Below are 14,119 nucleotides of genomic sequence, written 5' to 3' on the forward strand. Positions count from 1 at the left end.
GAGTTAACGTGACTCCCCGCGGTCAGGGAGGTGTCCGGGGCTGCGCGGGGCCCTGGGGTTGTCGGGGGTGACGGCGGTCGGTGGTGTCTGAACGCCACGCGTGGAAACTGGGGGGCTGTGGGGCAGGACGGGGGCTCTGTGCCCCCTGACCGCGGTCCCGCAAGGCGGGACCCTCCCCGGGAAGGGCTTGCGGCGGGGGCGGCTCCTGCTTCCTCGAAAATGGGTGATAGCTGGGTAAGGGGAGCCCGCCAATTCCAGCGTGTCATCTGCTTTTGTGCGGGTAGATAGGAAGGGAGGAAAATACTTCAAAATGTAAAGCTTTGCGTACCCTCGGGATCTATCTCATGCCCGGGAGCTGCTCTGGATGTTTGACAGTGCCTCAGGAAACGGAGGTGCTGTAAATACTGGGCCTGTGCAGGCCAGGGCAATAAAACTTATGTCTGTGAAGCTCTAAAGTTATTTTCAGTTATAGAAGAATGCTATAAAAACCTAAATGAAATGTTTACCTGTTCTTTAATCTGAACTTCAGTGTTTCTGTATTAATACTATTATGTTATTTAGTATAACTCTCAATATTTGTTAGCATTAATGTTGTGATTTCATTTATATGCTTATTAATATAATACTGTTTCAACTGATAGAATAATCAGCTTCAGGCTTTAATCTTCGGTTCTTTGCTGTTTTGTTTCCCATGCAGTGGAATGAAATTACAAAATATTTCCGAGCAGGCATGCCCTTAAGGAAACACAGGCAACACTTCAAAAAACATGGAAGTTGTTTCACTGCCTCTGAAGCTGTAGACTGGCTCCATGAAGTATTAAGGAGTAACAGTAACTTCGGTCCTGACGTTACTAGGCAGCAGACTGTTCAGTTATTAAGAAAGTTTCTCAAGAACCATGTAATTGAAGATGTAAAAGGGAGATGGGGATCTGAAAACTTAGAAGACAGTGGTGCACTGTACAGGTACTGAACTACCCGTTAACAGAGCTCTTAAGGTTGAGACTTTTATTTCAAAATCTTAGTGCTCAGATTCTCAAAAGTAATTTGCTTTGGGTTGAGCGGTTGGGCCAAAAATTTGAATTATTGCCACCGTTTTACTGCACTCGCTGATTTACTTTACTCAACTTGCAGTATAGACCATACATCCTCTATGCTGAGGACTGTTTCTGTGCTTTTGTCTAGCCAAGTTATTCACTGGTGTGCATGCTACACTCAAGTGCTCTGGAGGGGAGCCAAGGAGAATTTATTGTAGGAGTTTCGTGCTGTGCTACCAGTTCTGTGTCTGCTTCTCTTGTGCATTTTGCAGAAAGTCAAAATGGGAAACGGTCTTTCCTAAGTTCTTAAATTAAGGGTATTAATGACCTCACTTCTCAGATTCTGCTCTCAGTGCTGTATAAATAGCTGAGTATCTTCAGCTTGACTTTGAAAACAAGAAAATTAGTCCAAAGTGTATCTATAGTACGACAGTGTTAAACAGTGTTCTAAAGAGAAAATTTCAGTAACTTTCTTACCTTCCTGAATCTTTTCAGAATCTTACAGGATTTACACTGCTAGGGTATGGTTTAGGTTAAGTGACTTCTTATATTTTTAATCTATTCTCAATGTATTTAACACCTCTCCTATTCATTACAGGTTTCCTTCAACATCTCCAGTTAAACCGCTACCAAGCTCGTGTCCACCGAAAGAGAACTTGGAAAACTTCTCTAGAGACAAAGAAAGGCTTTTTAAACTGCCTCATTTATCCAGGAGAACTCCTAAAAAACATGAGTTGCTACGGTCTCTGGTAATAATTTGTCTTTCTTACATAATTGTAGTTGCCATGTAATTTCTTTATTCTTAAATAAAAAAATCCACCTAGAAGCAATTATCTTTCAGTGACACTGTTCTGTTGTGTCATCCTGCCTTCTAGCTGAACAAATGAATTGGTAGGTTCTAGATAGTGAGATAGAACATTAATATAGGTATAATAGAAAGATGCAGCTATATTTTTATATTGAAGTCTCTTGATGACAAGTGCTATTTTCTTGCATGTACAAAAAGAAATTTTATTAAGTAGTCCCTAAATCTTCAAACAAAACTGTAACATGGCATTTTTGAAGTGCTGTCAGCAGGTGAAAGGGGTTATTTTTGACAGAAGAAATTAAGTATGTTCTTAAACCTGTAAGAAGTTTTTTAAACTTCATACTGGCAGCAGGTTTGGGAAGGGAAAGAGGGGTGGGAGGGTGGTTAAAATTATATTAATGCAGCCATGTTACCTGAGCTGAAAGAAAGGTCACTGACTCCGTTGCAGTCTAGGGCTAATTTTGCATCAGTGTGATCTGGGGTTACAGAGAGTTTTAATTCTGTATATATGTGTAAGCAATTGAGCATCTCATGTCACCAGTCTGGGAGGTTTTTTTGTTTTCTTCTGGATTCTTTTGTTTGTTTTGTCTCCTTCAGTGCAGAATTATCCCTGCCACAGTATTTTAAAGTATTGGGAGGGCTGGAAGCTCGAGTTATAGACATGATCTGGCCAATATGTTCTTGTTGAAACTTAATTTTTGTTAGACACGTAAAAGGCACAAATTTAACTGTTCTGCTTACTTTTTGAAAATGATTGAATGTGTTTGGCCCTTTATTCTTTTGAGATCTCTGTGTGTGCATACTTTCTGAATTTAGACTGATCCTAAAGGAGAGTACTTTGCCTACTAATGCGTTTGGATTTGATTGTGTTTTCATCTTTTACACTGACTTCTGAGATGATTAGGTCTTTTTCCATAGCGTCCTTTTTTTGCTTTTTAGTTCATCCTGTTTTGAAATTTAATGTTCTGGAGAATGCCCTATACTTTTAAGAATAATTTTTACTTAATTTTTAATTATCTTAAGAGGCTTGTTTATCTTATACTATAACCTGTTCATTTTTAGGAAAATTTAGAAAAAACAAAGCCAGATATAATAGAGGAAAACAAGGAAGACACACTACCTAAGAAGGAAATAAGCCAGGAGTATGTGCAAGAAACCTGGAGAAATATCATTCTAATACAGTGAGTAATACACTTTAAAAAGTACATTCTTGTATACGTGCTTTTGGTGTGTAATGGCCCGATCAAGCTGTTGACTTGCAAATTTTTTTGAAATTTTTTAAGTTATGTTTTGAGTTGAATATTTTTTACTAATTATTGTTTACATATGCTTTTTAATGTATGTATTAACATTGGATTGTTGCATTTAAGAAATTTATTGAAACTTATTGTTGCTGTTGTTGAAGTATATTTAAGTACCATAGGTGCTCATTCTTACTGCTTTTGGTGTTTGTCCCAGGAAAAAGTGCGTCTTCAATTTGTTCTCTTGAAAGTGAGAATTTAATAAATCGCAGACAAGTGACTGGTGTTGGAATAGATATGGGAAGAACTTGGTTTTGCTCCTAGCTAGCAAACTCTTTAGACATCATCTGCTTTCTTCCTCCCCACAGTTTGCAAACCATTTTAGGGCTCCCGTCTTTGGAAGAAGTTTTGCAGCCAACACAGATCGTTCCTGAGTACGTCATATACAACATGACTAACACGAGCAGGCACGGTGTTGTTATTTTGCAGAACAAATCAGGTAAGATTTGTTTCATAGTCTTTTATACTTTTTTTACACCTTTTACAAACTAGAGCACAGTGCAGTTCAGTATGTTTGCGTAGAGGGTTTTGAAGGTGTGTTGCATTCACTTTTAAACTTATAGATTTTTATTTTGAATAAATATCACAAAATCATCTAGGTTGGAAAAGATCATCTACTCCAACCATTAATAAATTAGTTTTAAATTTGATCTCTTATATTTATTATGTGTGAACCATTATTTGTGTTTAAGTCTTGGAGGTTATATATAAATCATGTACTTGTTTTGTTTGTTTTAGATGACCTCCCTCACTGGGTGTTGTCAGCTATGAAATGCCTCGCATACTGTAAGTCACTGAATAGCTTTTTCTGTTCCAGAAACCTCTTGAGTTGAAAGTGAAATATACGTGCATGTTAAGATCAATTGTGATTTTTTTCATTTTGTAAATTCAAATAATCTTAAGTGCCTTGATATGTTGAGAAGCAATGAAAGCAATACATATCAAATTACTCTGCAGAAATGTAACTTAAAAGAGCTAACACATGTTGAAGATGTTCTATTTCAGGTAATCAAGATATCAGTTGTTTAGCAGTCTAGCTAGTTATCCTGCTTTTAGGCTGGTTTGTGTGATTCTGCACATGAGTTCTTGGCAACATGAACAGGTTAAATTAGTGGAAGAGGAGGGGCTTCAATGTTCCTTCAGCCATTAAATGTGCAGGAGGATTAATGAAAAATATAAGCTTTCAGCAGAAGCATGCTGTCTGAGACCAGAAAAAAAGGACTGTTTTTTTATTAAAATAATTCCTATTAACAAAGAGGCAGGAAGAAAATTTGAGTGATTGGGCAAAACCTGTGTGTGGTTTCTCCTAATGCAGTTTTTCAGGAGTAAAGGGATTTTCCTTTTCTAGTTACTGACTAGGAGTTGGACTAAAACATTTCTTACTTCTCGTATTAAGCTGAGGAGACCAATTCACAGAAAACAAGTTCGTTTTTTGTTTATCTTGGAAGAAATCAAACAAAATTTTGCGTAGGGGTTGGGATAAAGGCATGCTCATATAGTCAGCTTGATGGTCTACTAAATTTGTCAGAGAACAGAAGGAAGAGTTCCACTCACTTGTTCCTGGATCATGGACTTGGAGGGTAGCTCCTCTGGTACCTCCTTATCTGCTTCCCCACCTTTTTCTTCAAACTGTCTTAGGAAAAGCTTCTGCTTAAAACTGTTTTGTAGTTGCAGTTCAGCTGTGGAGGGTGAAGGCCTTCAGTGTCTTAACAGTCATCGCGTAGTGGATGAGATGGATTTTTTTTTTTTGTTAGGCATTTCTAGCTGTTAAACATGTTTTGTGACAGAACTGAACTTCCGTTGTCTGCAGAGTGAGAGTCAGTCTGCACTCATCCCTTGTTTTGTATCGGTGTATGAAATATCAAGCAGCAAAACTCAACGTGGTTAGAATTTACAGCAAACTTAGTGCTTCTGGTTTGTTTTCTTTGTCTATTTGCTTAATGTAAAATTTAGAAAGGCATGATGTTAAATCTTGAACTGCAGCAAAGGCGACCCAAGGGTTACCCAAGGTGTCAGTGTTAAGTGTACTTGAGCAGCTGCCTTGGAACCACTGGGAAAGTATTTACTGTGGAATAATACAATGAACACAAGTTTTCACACAATGAGTAGGGGGAAGTGCTTTCACTGTGAACCTAATGAAGTTCAGTTTCTATTGGCCCAGTCTGTGGATTCTCTTGCTAATAAAGGAGTGTTGTTCCTCAGCATGTGCTGAAGCAGACCTGTGTGGCACTGAGTCTTCTTTACAGTGCCACCGATTTTTATGCAACTGCCTTTGAGGCTTCCATTGTCAGATGTGTTTGAAATTGTGTTACAAACACACAGATTGCGATTATGTGAGCTTTGCATCTCTACGAAGCAGACTTTGAAAAGATTCTGGAGAAGCAGAGGACAAACTGACAATCAGACTTTTTTCTTTTTCAAAACTGCCTCTTTAAATGGCAAACAGGGCATGCTAGAATTAGAGGAGTGGCTCTCAATAGAAATGGGAGATGATGAGCTCTCTTTCTGTGGGTGCTTGCCCTGCTGTTTAACTCTTGTCCCTTTTCCTGGTGCTCTCCTTCGTCAGCTTCCAGCAAAGCTGGACTGGCTGTAACATGGCTGGGTTGCAGCCCAAGATCTCTACCTGCTCAGGGGGGTCCATACAGGGTTAGTATGGCTTCAGAAGCTCGGTTTGCAGCATACACTCTTGTGAAAATGACCCTTTTTTTTTTCAACATGACTCTCTTCAACTGCATTCCCAAAGCCATAGAGCCTCTTACATGAAGAGCACTATTAGGAAAAGCAGGACAGGGAAGAGCGTGGGGAGTGGATTTAAATCAAAGTGGAAAATATAGCTGAGCACTGGTCTTTGAGTGTTTCAATACCGTAGTTCCCACATCAGTCCAGTATTTAGAACTAATAGGTCTTTGTGTTCACGGCACCAAAACTGCAAGCAAGCTTTTTAGGGTTTTTTGAACTCTCAGTTTCTAATTTGAGTGAATTAGTTCAAATGGAGGTTTTATCTCTGCATCTGCTAGCTGTGCTGTAACCAGATGATTAAGGCGGTAGTTACTTTGCACAGTGAAAACTAAAAATACTTATACTGGCAGGGAGAACACTACTATATTTTTAGTGTAGCGTGTGGTAATGTAATTATAATTATAAAGTTTGGTCATATCAAAAGTTATATTTTACCCTAGTTTATAATTAAAACTGCCATCTCCTAATTCATTAGAACTGGCTTGGTAAGGTAGCTTATTTCATTTGTAGGTGGAGTATGATAATGATAATGCTAGGGTTAAAATATCTACACAATGTCAAATTTTGTTTGTACTGGGACCTCTTTTATTCATTCTTGTCTGTAGCCACATGGTCAAGGTTTATTAACCAGATCTCTTGGATTATTGGATTATCTGTCCACTTCTGAAGAAGAGATCCACCATAGGAGTAGTGGAGGACAAAACTTTCTCTTGGTGAACGATTTGAATAGAGGAGTTGAAAAGAGGAGATCCCCCCAAAGGGAAAAGGACCCTGCCCAGCTGGATTTGGCTTGGGTGTAAAGCAGCATGTGTAAACTGGCCAGATCCTCGGCACGTTCTTCACAGTTGGCCATAGCATGAGCTTCTTGGCCTGGAAGCTGCAGCTCTCCGTGGGACAACTGGGACTGCTGGAGTTTGGGAGCAAAGGAAAGTGCTAGAAGTCTGTGACTGTTGTGCTGAGGAACCTATAAAGGGCATAAATGAGTTCTCTTTTATTTTCTTGGTGTGAAACTGAGCACAACTCCTCAGTGGCTGTATACAATATGTTACAGGGTTTTTGCTTACAGATGGTACAGTGCTAAACTAAACAAAATATTTGTATATTGCTGTCATGAATCTTTTCCTGTGAAACAGTCATTCCTACAAGAACAAACTTGTGCTGAGTTTTTACATTTTTCTTTCTTTAATAATGGAATTGTGAGAATAAATACTTTTGTAAATTTTTTTCTTCACTTCTTTTTAGGGCCTAGAAATAATGACATGAGCCAACCAACTTACAGTGGGTTTGAACGGGATGTATTCAGAACAGTTGCTGATTACTTTCTCAATCTTCCTGAACCATTACTTACTTTTGAATACTATGAACTTTTTGTTAATATTTTAGGTATGTATGAACTTAGAAATAATCAGTGCAAGCTATGAGTTGATATCAAGTGGGGAACAAATCTGTAATTCAGAGCAGACTGTGATCCCTTAATGTGTATGGCGCTTGAATCTGAGGAAGATCATCAATGCTATCAATCTCTATTACGGTATCAATTGAAATGCAGTTCTGTCCCATGCTATCCTCTATAAATTGCTGTTTGAGCTAACATTCAAAATAGGCAATAACCATAATTTAAAAATAATGCGCTCGTTCCTGTCTGTTCCTCACTATTGCAGTCCGTCAGCTTTCTTTATTCTTGCATGTTGGTTGCAGTTATCTTGTTAGATTGCTTTTGGACTAAGCTAAACTTTTCTTTGGTTTTACTAACAGAATCAACTATAAATTAGTGTCTTATATTTGTTGTCTTCTCTGTTTGGATAGCAGCTTTCTTTCTGAACTTGTTAATTTTCATACCACTTGCATCTTAACTTATATTTCATTTTCTGATAGTTATGTGTGGCTACATCACAATTCCAGATATATGCAGTGGAAAGCATTCTGGCCAAGATGAGAAATGTGACCCACAACCTTCAAAAATTCTTCACTTGAACTCTTTCAAGTCAACTGAGTGTCTTCTTCTAAGCCTACTTCGCAAAGAGCCTAGCAAAAAAAAGAAAGAATATAAATCTTGCAGGAAGTCGTCTTCAGAAGAGCTAACTATTCAAAACCAATGTGCAAAGAAATTGCAGCAATATAAACTGATACGTAAACAAGATAGTGGTGATAATCTAATAGGAGGAAGTTGTCAAAATCTTTCAGGTTTCAGGAATGAACAAGATCCACCTCAAACATTTAGGACAAGATGTTACTCTTTGGAAAGAATTGGAGATACTACTTCAAGTATATGTAATAAAGGAGAATCTGATTTCCTCAGGCAAAGTGATGTGAGCACTGTTCTAAGCACAAGAAATGGAAAACAGTCACTGCCATATGAGCATAAAGCTAATTCGGTGTTGGAGCTTGGTTTTGATAACACATGTCAAAACCAAACCCGTGGTATCAAGAGAGTGTCTGCCCCAACTGCTCAGGGTAAAGAACTATTCAGTGAAAATCACGGATCGAAGCAAATATGCAGGTCTCTGAGTTTACTTGGCAAGAGGAACTCCAAAAGTTGCACTAGCATCAATGTACCAGTTGCTGAAATCACAGTGAAGCCGAGGTCTCAACTTTGTGGGCAAGGAAAACCAAACACCTCTGGTGTGGCTACTTCAGTGGACGTCGGGACTGAGGTTTCCGATATCACCGTCAAAAAGAGACTCTGCAAAAGTACCACAGAACTCTCAGATTACTCTTTCACTCACTCTTCTTATATGTTGACTGGCACACAAAGTAAGATGGCTTTCTAAAGCATGTTGTATTGGCTTACTGTGATGACTAACTAATCTCTGCTTCCTTAATCTTTGGCACTGTTGCTAGGTTTTTTAAGATGCATATAACGTGATCTGTGGGGTTTTTAAAAAAAAAAAACACAAAACAAACTGGTTGATAAACTGCACTGCTTAAAGGTAGCCCTTTGAACCTCTGCTAACAAGTAGTAGTGTGTAGTATCTTTGGAGCCTTAAACGTGATGTGTTGATAACTCACCGTTCTGTTCAGGTAAGTGATAAGTAATTCTGGCCTAGATGCTGTCTGCGAGTGAGGCAGGGAATTTGCAGGGACCTGCCTGTTGGAGAAGATGTCTTTCTCTGTTTTTTCAAGCATATTTTCTGGAAATACTTCTGGGAATAACATTGGTGTCATTTCTTAATTGTATTATAGTCTCAATTGTACCAGCAGTTCATCATAATGAAGCAAGTTGAAGGTGACCACAAAAAAAGGGCATGTAACATTATTTACTATGTTACAGCTGTCTTCTATGAAGCATAGGTTACCATATAGGAAAGAAAAGGAATTTCTTTTACAGAGATAAAAATATCCTGAATGTTGATTAAATCTTAATGACAGCTGTCTTTACAATTGACTTGTAGATCTCCTTCAGCCTCATTTAGAAAGAATTGCTGTCGAAGCACTACAGATATGTTGTTTGTTGCTTCCACCACCAAATCGTAGAAAGATTCAGCTCCTCATGCGCATGATCTCTCGGATCAGTGAAAATGTTGATATGCCACGGCTGCATGATGCGATGGGCACACGTTCCTTGGTAAGAGAATCCGAAGTGCAGTGTATCTGTTTTAGCACGGCTGAAGTAACGCTGAGAATACTGGCAGCATTCTGTGCTTGAGGTGCTGGGCTCATTGCAGTGAATTAGGGATTCACAGGCGGATTTTTCATCTCCAGAATATTTACAGAAAATCTGACTTCGAGCACCTTCTTGTTTTCATCCCAGTGTATTTCAAATATTGGTGTTGCTTTTGTTTACTTTAGGGGGAGAAGGGAAATAATTTCTTAGAAGAATGCAAATGATCGTTCAGTGTGATTTCTCACTCAACTGCCATTTAACTTAGGTTTGGCAAAGCCTCTGTAGAAAACCTTTCTCGGGCTAAACATTTGCATAGGTGAAGACAGAAACGGTTCCAAAGAAGTAAATTAACTGCCTAGTGAGTTTAAAGATTAATTTCAAGGTCTGAATTTAAGCTTTCATAGCAATGACTAAAGATTTTTGTCAAATGAGACTAGATAAAACAGCAAATACCTGCACGTGCTAATTTAAAATAAGCCTGCTAAAAGCTGGAAATAATGAAAGCTGAAAAAAAATTTTTTTTAAAGCTATTCAAAACTGGATCTTGATGTGCATCTTGGTTAGGTTGGCTCTGCAGCTTTTTTAGTTACCTCACTTGTTCACTTAGCCATCCTGAGACATGTACACTTTTCTACAGGGGAAGACTTTTTCCTTATTATTACCTCTTTAAAATATGCACTTCTTCATTGAAAATACTGTTCAATTCAAAAAAATGTACAAGTCTAATGTTACAAGAAGTTACTTTATTTCAGATGAGGAAAAAATCCTACAGTTTTCCTCCTCTCTTGACCAGTGGTGCAGCAAGAGAGATTGCAATGAAAGGTGATATTGGAGAACTTGTTGTGCCACTGGGTAGACTGGAAAGAAGGCAAATCCCTCAACTTCACATACTAATGTTCTGCTAAACACTTGTAGATGATACAGACTTTTTCTCGATGCGTGCTGTTCTGTGCAGAAGAAGTAGATCTTGATGAGCTCCTTTCTACACGATTAGTTTCATTTCTGATGGACCATCAACAAGAAATATTTAAAGTACCAACCTACCTGCAGGTTGCAGTGCAAGACCACATAGAACACATGAAGATGGCTCAGGTTGGTGACATGAGAGAAGTTAAAGTTTATTTGCTGGAGTCTTTGTTACCTGTGAAGGTGGGATGGGAAAACTGCAAATAAAACCATCGTGTTTTGAATGCAAACTTTTATTAAACTTTTGAGGCAGACAGATATTAGCTACACTATAAATTTTTGTGATGTCACTGTAAGTTAGTATGCTTGGACATTTGTTACTGAACAAACTATTTCTTCCTGAAATAGCACATAATCATTTGAGTACGACCTCTTCTTCAACTCTTGTTTCAGTGCAAATACCCAAAGGAAGAAATCGGTGCCATATTGCCAACGTATTCATACTGCAGACAAATAACTCCTGAGGAGTTTGAAGAACAAAAGGTTTCTACCTCTCAGGCTGCAGTGGCAGAGCTCTTAGAGAACATTATCAAAGATAAAAACTTGTCTGTGAAAGATAAAAAGAAAAAGTTAAAACAGGTAAGAAACTCGGTGGATATTTTGTCTACTTCTGAAAACACCTTTGAGGGAAGGAACTTGGGCACTGGGCCCTGGTGCAGAGCAGGAGCAGACTGTCTAGAGAGAAATGCTTGTTCTACAGAAAAGCTTGTTAATGCTTTTTCTTGACTGCATGCTTGGATTGGGCTTTTAAAGATGGTGTCTAATACAGCATTTGATGCTGTCTGGCAGCAGTGGTGTTCAATGATTTAAAACCAGGATAAAATTGTTCTAAGGTAACTGCTCTGCGTTATATGGTCTGCAGTAGAATTACAGCATGGTTTCTTGTGCTGTGCTGGCTGTATGAGTTGGCCATTAAAATTCACAGATGAGTTTAAAATCAATAGGTGATAAAAGCTGTGATTTTCTAGCTTTAAGAGGTCAAGCTCTATCTGTTCACAGCTCTGCAGTGTTCTTTCCTGTGGACTTTGTGTTTTGTAACATGTATATGGCTCAAGGTTATCTGGCACTTCTGTGGCCTACTAACATATTGCCTAATAATAAAGCTAAAATACCAGCAATTCTGGCAGGATTTAATACTGAAGGGTTTTTTCTTTTTTGGAAAACCTTTGGCAAGTATTTCTGACCAATTGAAAAGTATTGTACTTGTCCTAGAATCTCATAAGTGAGTCTTGTGACTCAAGTTTGAAAAAGCAGCTTTTCAGAGCAAGCGCATTTTTTTCTTTTTTGGTGACCTTCCCCCAGCTTCTGCAACACTGACTTTCATGTGTGTTGGGAAAACTTTCTGGTCCCGTAAAAGTGAAGGCTGGACTTTTGTTCAAGTTCACTAAAACTTCCCACATGTAAAGGATAGTTAATTACAGTTGATTAAAACTTGGAGTAAGCAAGCGGTAAGAAGTGATACTCAGTGCCACTTTAAGCAGGTGAAGTGGGGAGGAGAGAAAACTAAAATCCTCTGATAGTAAAACTGGAAGTACAGATTTAAATTTTTGCAGAGTTCCCACCAAAGCCCAGAAGCTGCTTGTACTGCAACAGCAGAATTGATTTTTAAATTCGCAGAGCAACATCATTACACTCTTGCCAGTTGTGCCAGATAGCTAGTGGTGTGACAAGGCACTACTTGTTGGAGCAATTATTCAGTTTTGATACTTTGAATTGGGGAAAGCCAAATCCATGGCACTTCCTAGAGGGTTAGCTCCAATTTGTATCAACACCAGAAGTTACACATGGTGTCATTTTCCGTAGGCTGAATCAGTCAGCAGGAACCTTTGGCTGATGCGCAGGTGTGTTCACCACTATTCATTCCTTCCTGAGGCCTTACACAGGAGACAGGCAAAATGTCAAAAACACCTGAAGCCAGATGTTTTTGTTTAGTTGTATATCTGCCAGAATTGAAAAATAACTCCTTTGGTTAAGTACTAAGCTTTTCTGGGAGAATACCTTCAAAATCTGCTCAATCTTAACTTCCATTTAGGTAAAACACATTTATCATGGTGGTTCTTGAAAAGCAGGTTTCCAAGCATAAAGGGAGCTGGCTGGGCAGCATGGCTTCACGTGGTGGCTGCTGTGCCATGGCCGGGCTCAGGCAAGGCCGGGCTCAGGCAAGGCCAGGCTCAGGCAAGGCGCAGCCGTACTGTTACTCAGCTGAGGAACAACACGGTGAGGAACTGTGAGCGGAGATCCCGGCAGGCAGAACAACAGGGTTTGCTCATCACAGGATTCCCATCACAGCAGCTAAAAATCCTTGGGAATAAAACACAGTGAGAAGCTTTTCTCAGTTCAACAGACGATGAAGTGACCGATGGCATTTGTTTGACTCCTTGTTTGTCAGTGTTGAAGTTGTAAGCACAAAGGGCCACAGCTCTGACCAGCAGATACTTCACATGCTAGTAGTCTGGCTGCTCCTGCTGATATGCACCCTTACAAGGTGATTCATGCTCACGCCTTGCGTGGCTGGAGTTTTTCCTGGAGTCTGGTATTTTATTTTTCACTTTTGTGTTTTCTAGTTTCAGAAGGAATACCCTCTAATCTACCGGAACAGATTTCCAACTACAGAAACTGAAGCAATGCTATTTGAGAACAAACCTACCATCAAACAACCAATGCTTAGCCTAAGAAAACCAAGATTTCGTAGCCTAAGATATTAATTTCACCACACTTCAGCTGTTTATTTATTTGATGGATGGATAGATGGTTTACCAAAGGGCACTTGCTGCAGAAATTTGGTGGTGGTTGTGTGTGAAGAAGGAAGAAATGTTTACATGGACACTATGTTGAAAGGTGCCAAAATAACTTTTTTTTTTGCGCAGATAACTTTTGAATGACTGTTAAGAGAGGAATAAATATTTATCTGTTCACAAATTATTGCAATATGTTGTGCTCAGTAAAATAAATGTGAAGATAAGCATGAAGCTATTAGTAACCAAAAAAATTTATATATGGTTTTCATATGGGAAACTAATGATATGCATATTGTTGTAACTTTTTTTATGTCCGTTCAGAAATTTGTGTTGTTTATTATCATTTGTGTAGGTTTTTTGATGTCCATATGTTGTGAATAAGTGCCTTCTTTGTATTCTCGAAATACTTTAAACAAAACAATGTTCTTTGAGTTTGGACCCAAATTTAGAAGTTGGTTCTGTTGTTTCCAAGGGAGCCAGAAATTCACCATAAATAAATGATTATCTGACTCCATAAAATACTTCTGTTCATCTCATCTGTAAAATTCATAAAAGCTTTTGTATATTTATTTATATTAAAAGTCTTGGGTATATTTCTGACACTTTCATGGAAAATTAATTTTGGATCTATTGGTCTTCTTCCCAAAATAATAGAAGTGATGGATGGTACGTGAAGTGACAATGAACAGAATCAGAATACACTAAATTTCCCTATTTTGTTTCCAGAGTTAGGAGTTTGCATGTTAATTCTGGTGGGGCCAAGGCTTCCCTACAAGAGTAAATCTGCATGAGTAGTACTGTGAGAGAACAATCAAAGTAAGTGTTTTCATAAAGATCTGGGCTTAATATTTAGACATATATGCTCCAGGCAAAAAAAACCTAAAAAGTAGCAAGCGCTGAATGATGTTAGTGTTCAATCCTGGGCTTGG

At 38.6% G+C, this 14,119-nt stretch overlaps 1 protein-coding gene across 1 annotated transcript; it reads left to right on the plus strand.

Annotated features, from left to right (window-relative positions):
• Positions 1-703: 703 nt before the first annotated feature.
• On the plus strand, positions 704-13,157 carry DEPDC1 (DEP domain containing 1). Its single transcript, XM_026854204.1, has 11 exons — positions 704-963; positions 1,633-1,783; positions 2,905-3,023; positions 3,452-3,582; positions 3,882-3,929; positions 7,125-7,265; positions 7,758-8,636; positions 9,275-9,447; positions 10,402-10,578; positions 10,846-11,031; positions 13,017-13,157. The coding sequence occupies exons 1-11, from the start codon at positions 731-733 to the stop codon at positions 13,155-13,157; spliced, it is 2,379 nt and encodes a 792-aa protein (XP_026710005.1). The 5' UTR covers positions 704-730.
• The last annotated feature ends 962 nt before the right edge of the window (positions 13,158-14,119 follow it).

The sequence above is a fragment of the Athene cunicularia genome, assembly GCF_003259725.1.
Source record: "Athene cunicularia isolate RWA chromosome 8 unlocalized genomic scaffold, athCun1 chr8_part1, whole genome shotgun sequence".
Taxonomy (NCBI): domain Eukaryota; kingdom Metazoa; phylum Chordata; class Aves; order Strigiformes; family Strigidae; genus Athene; species Athene cunicularia.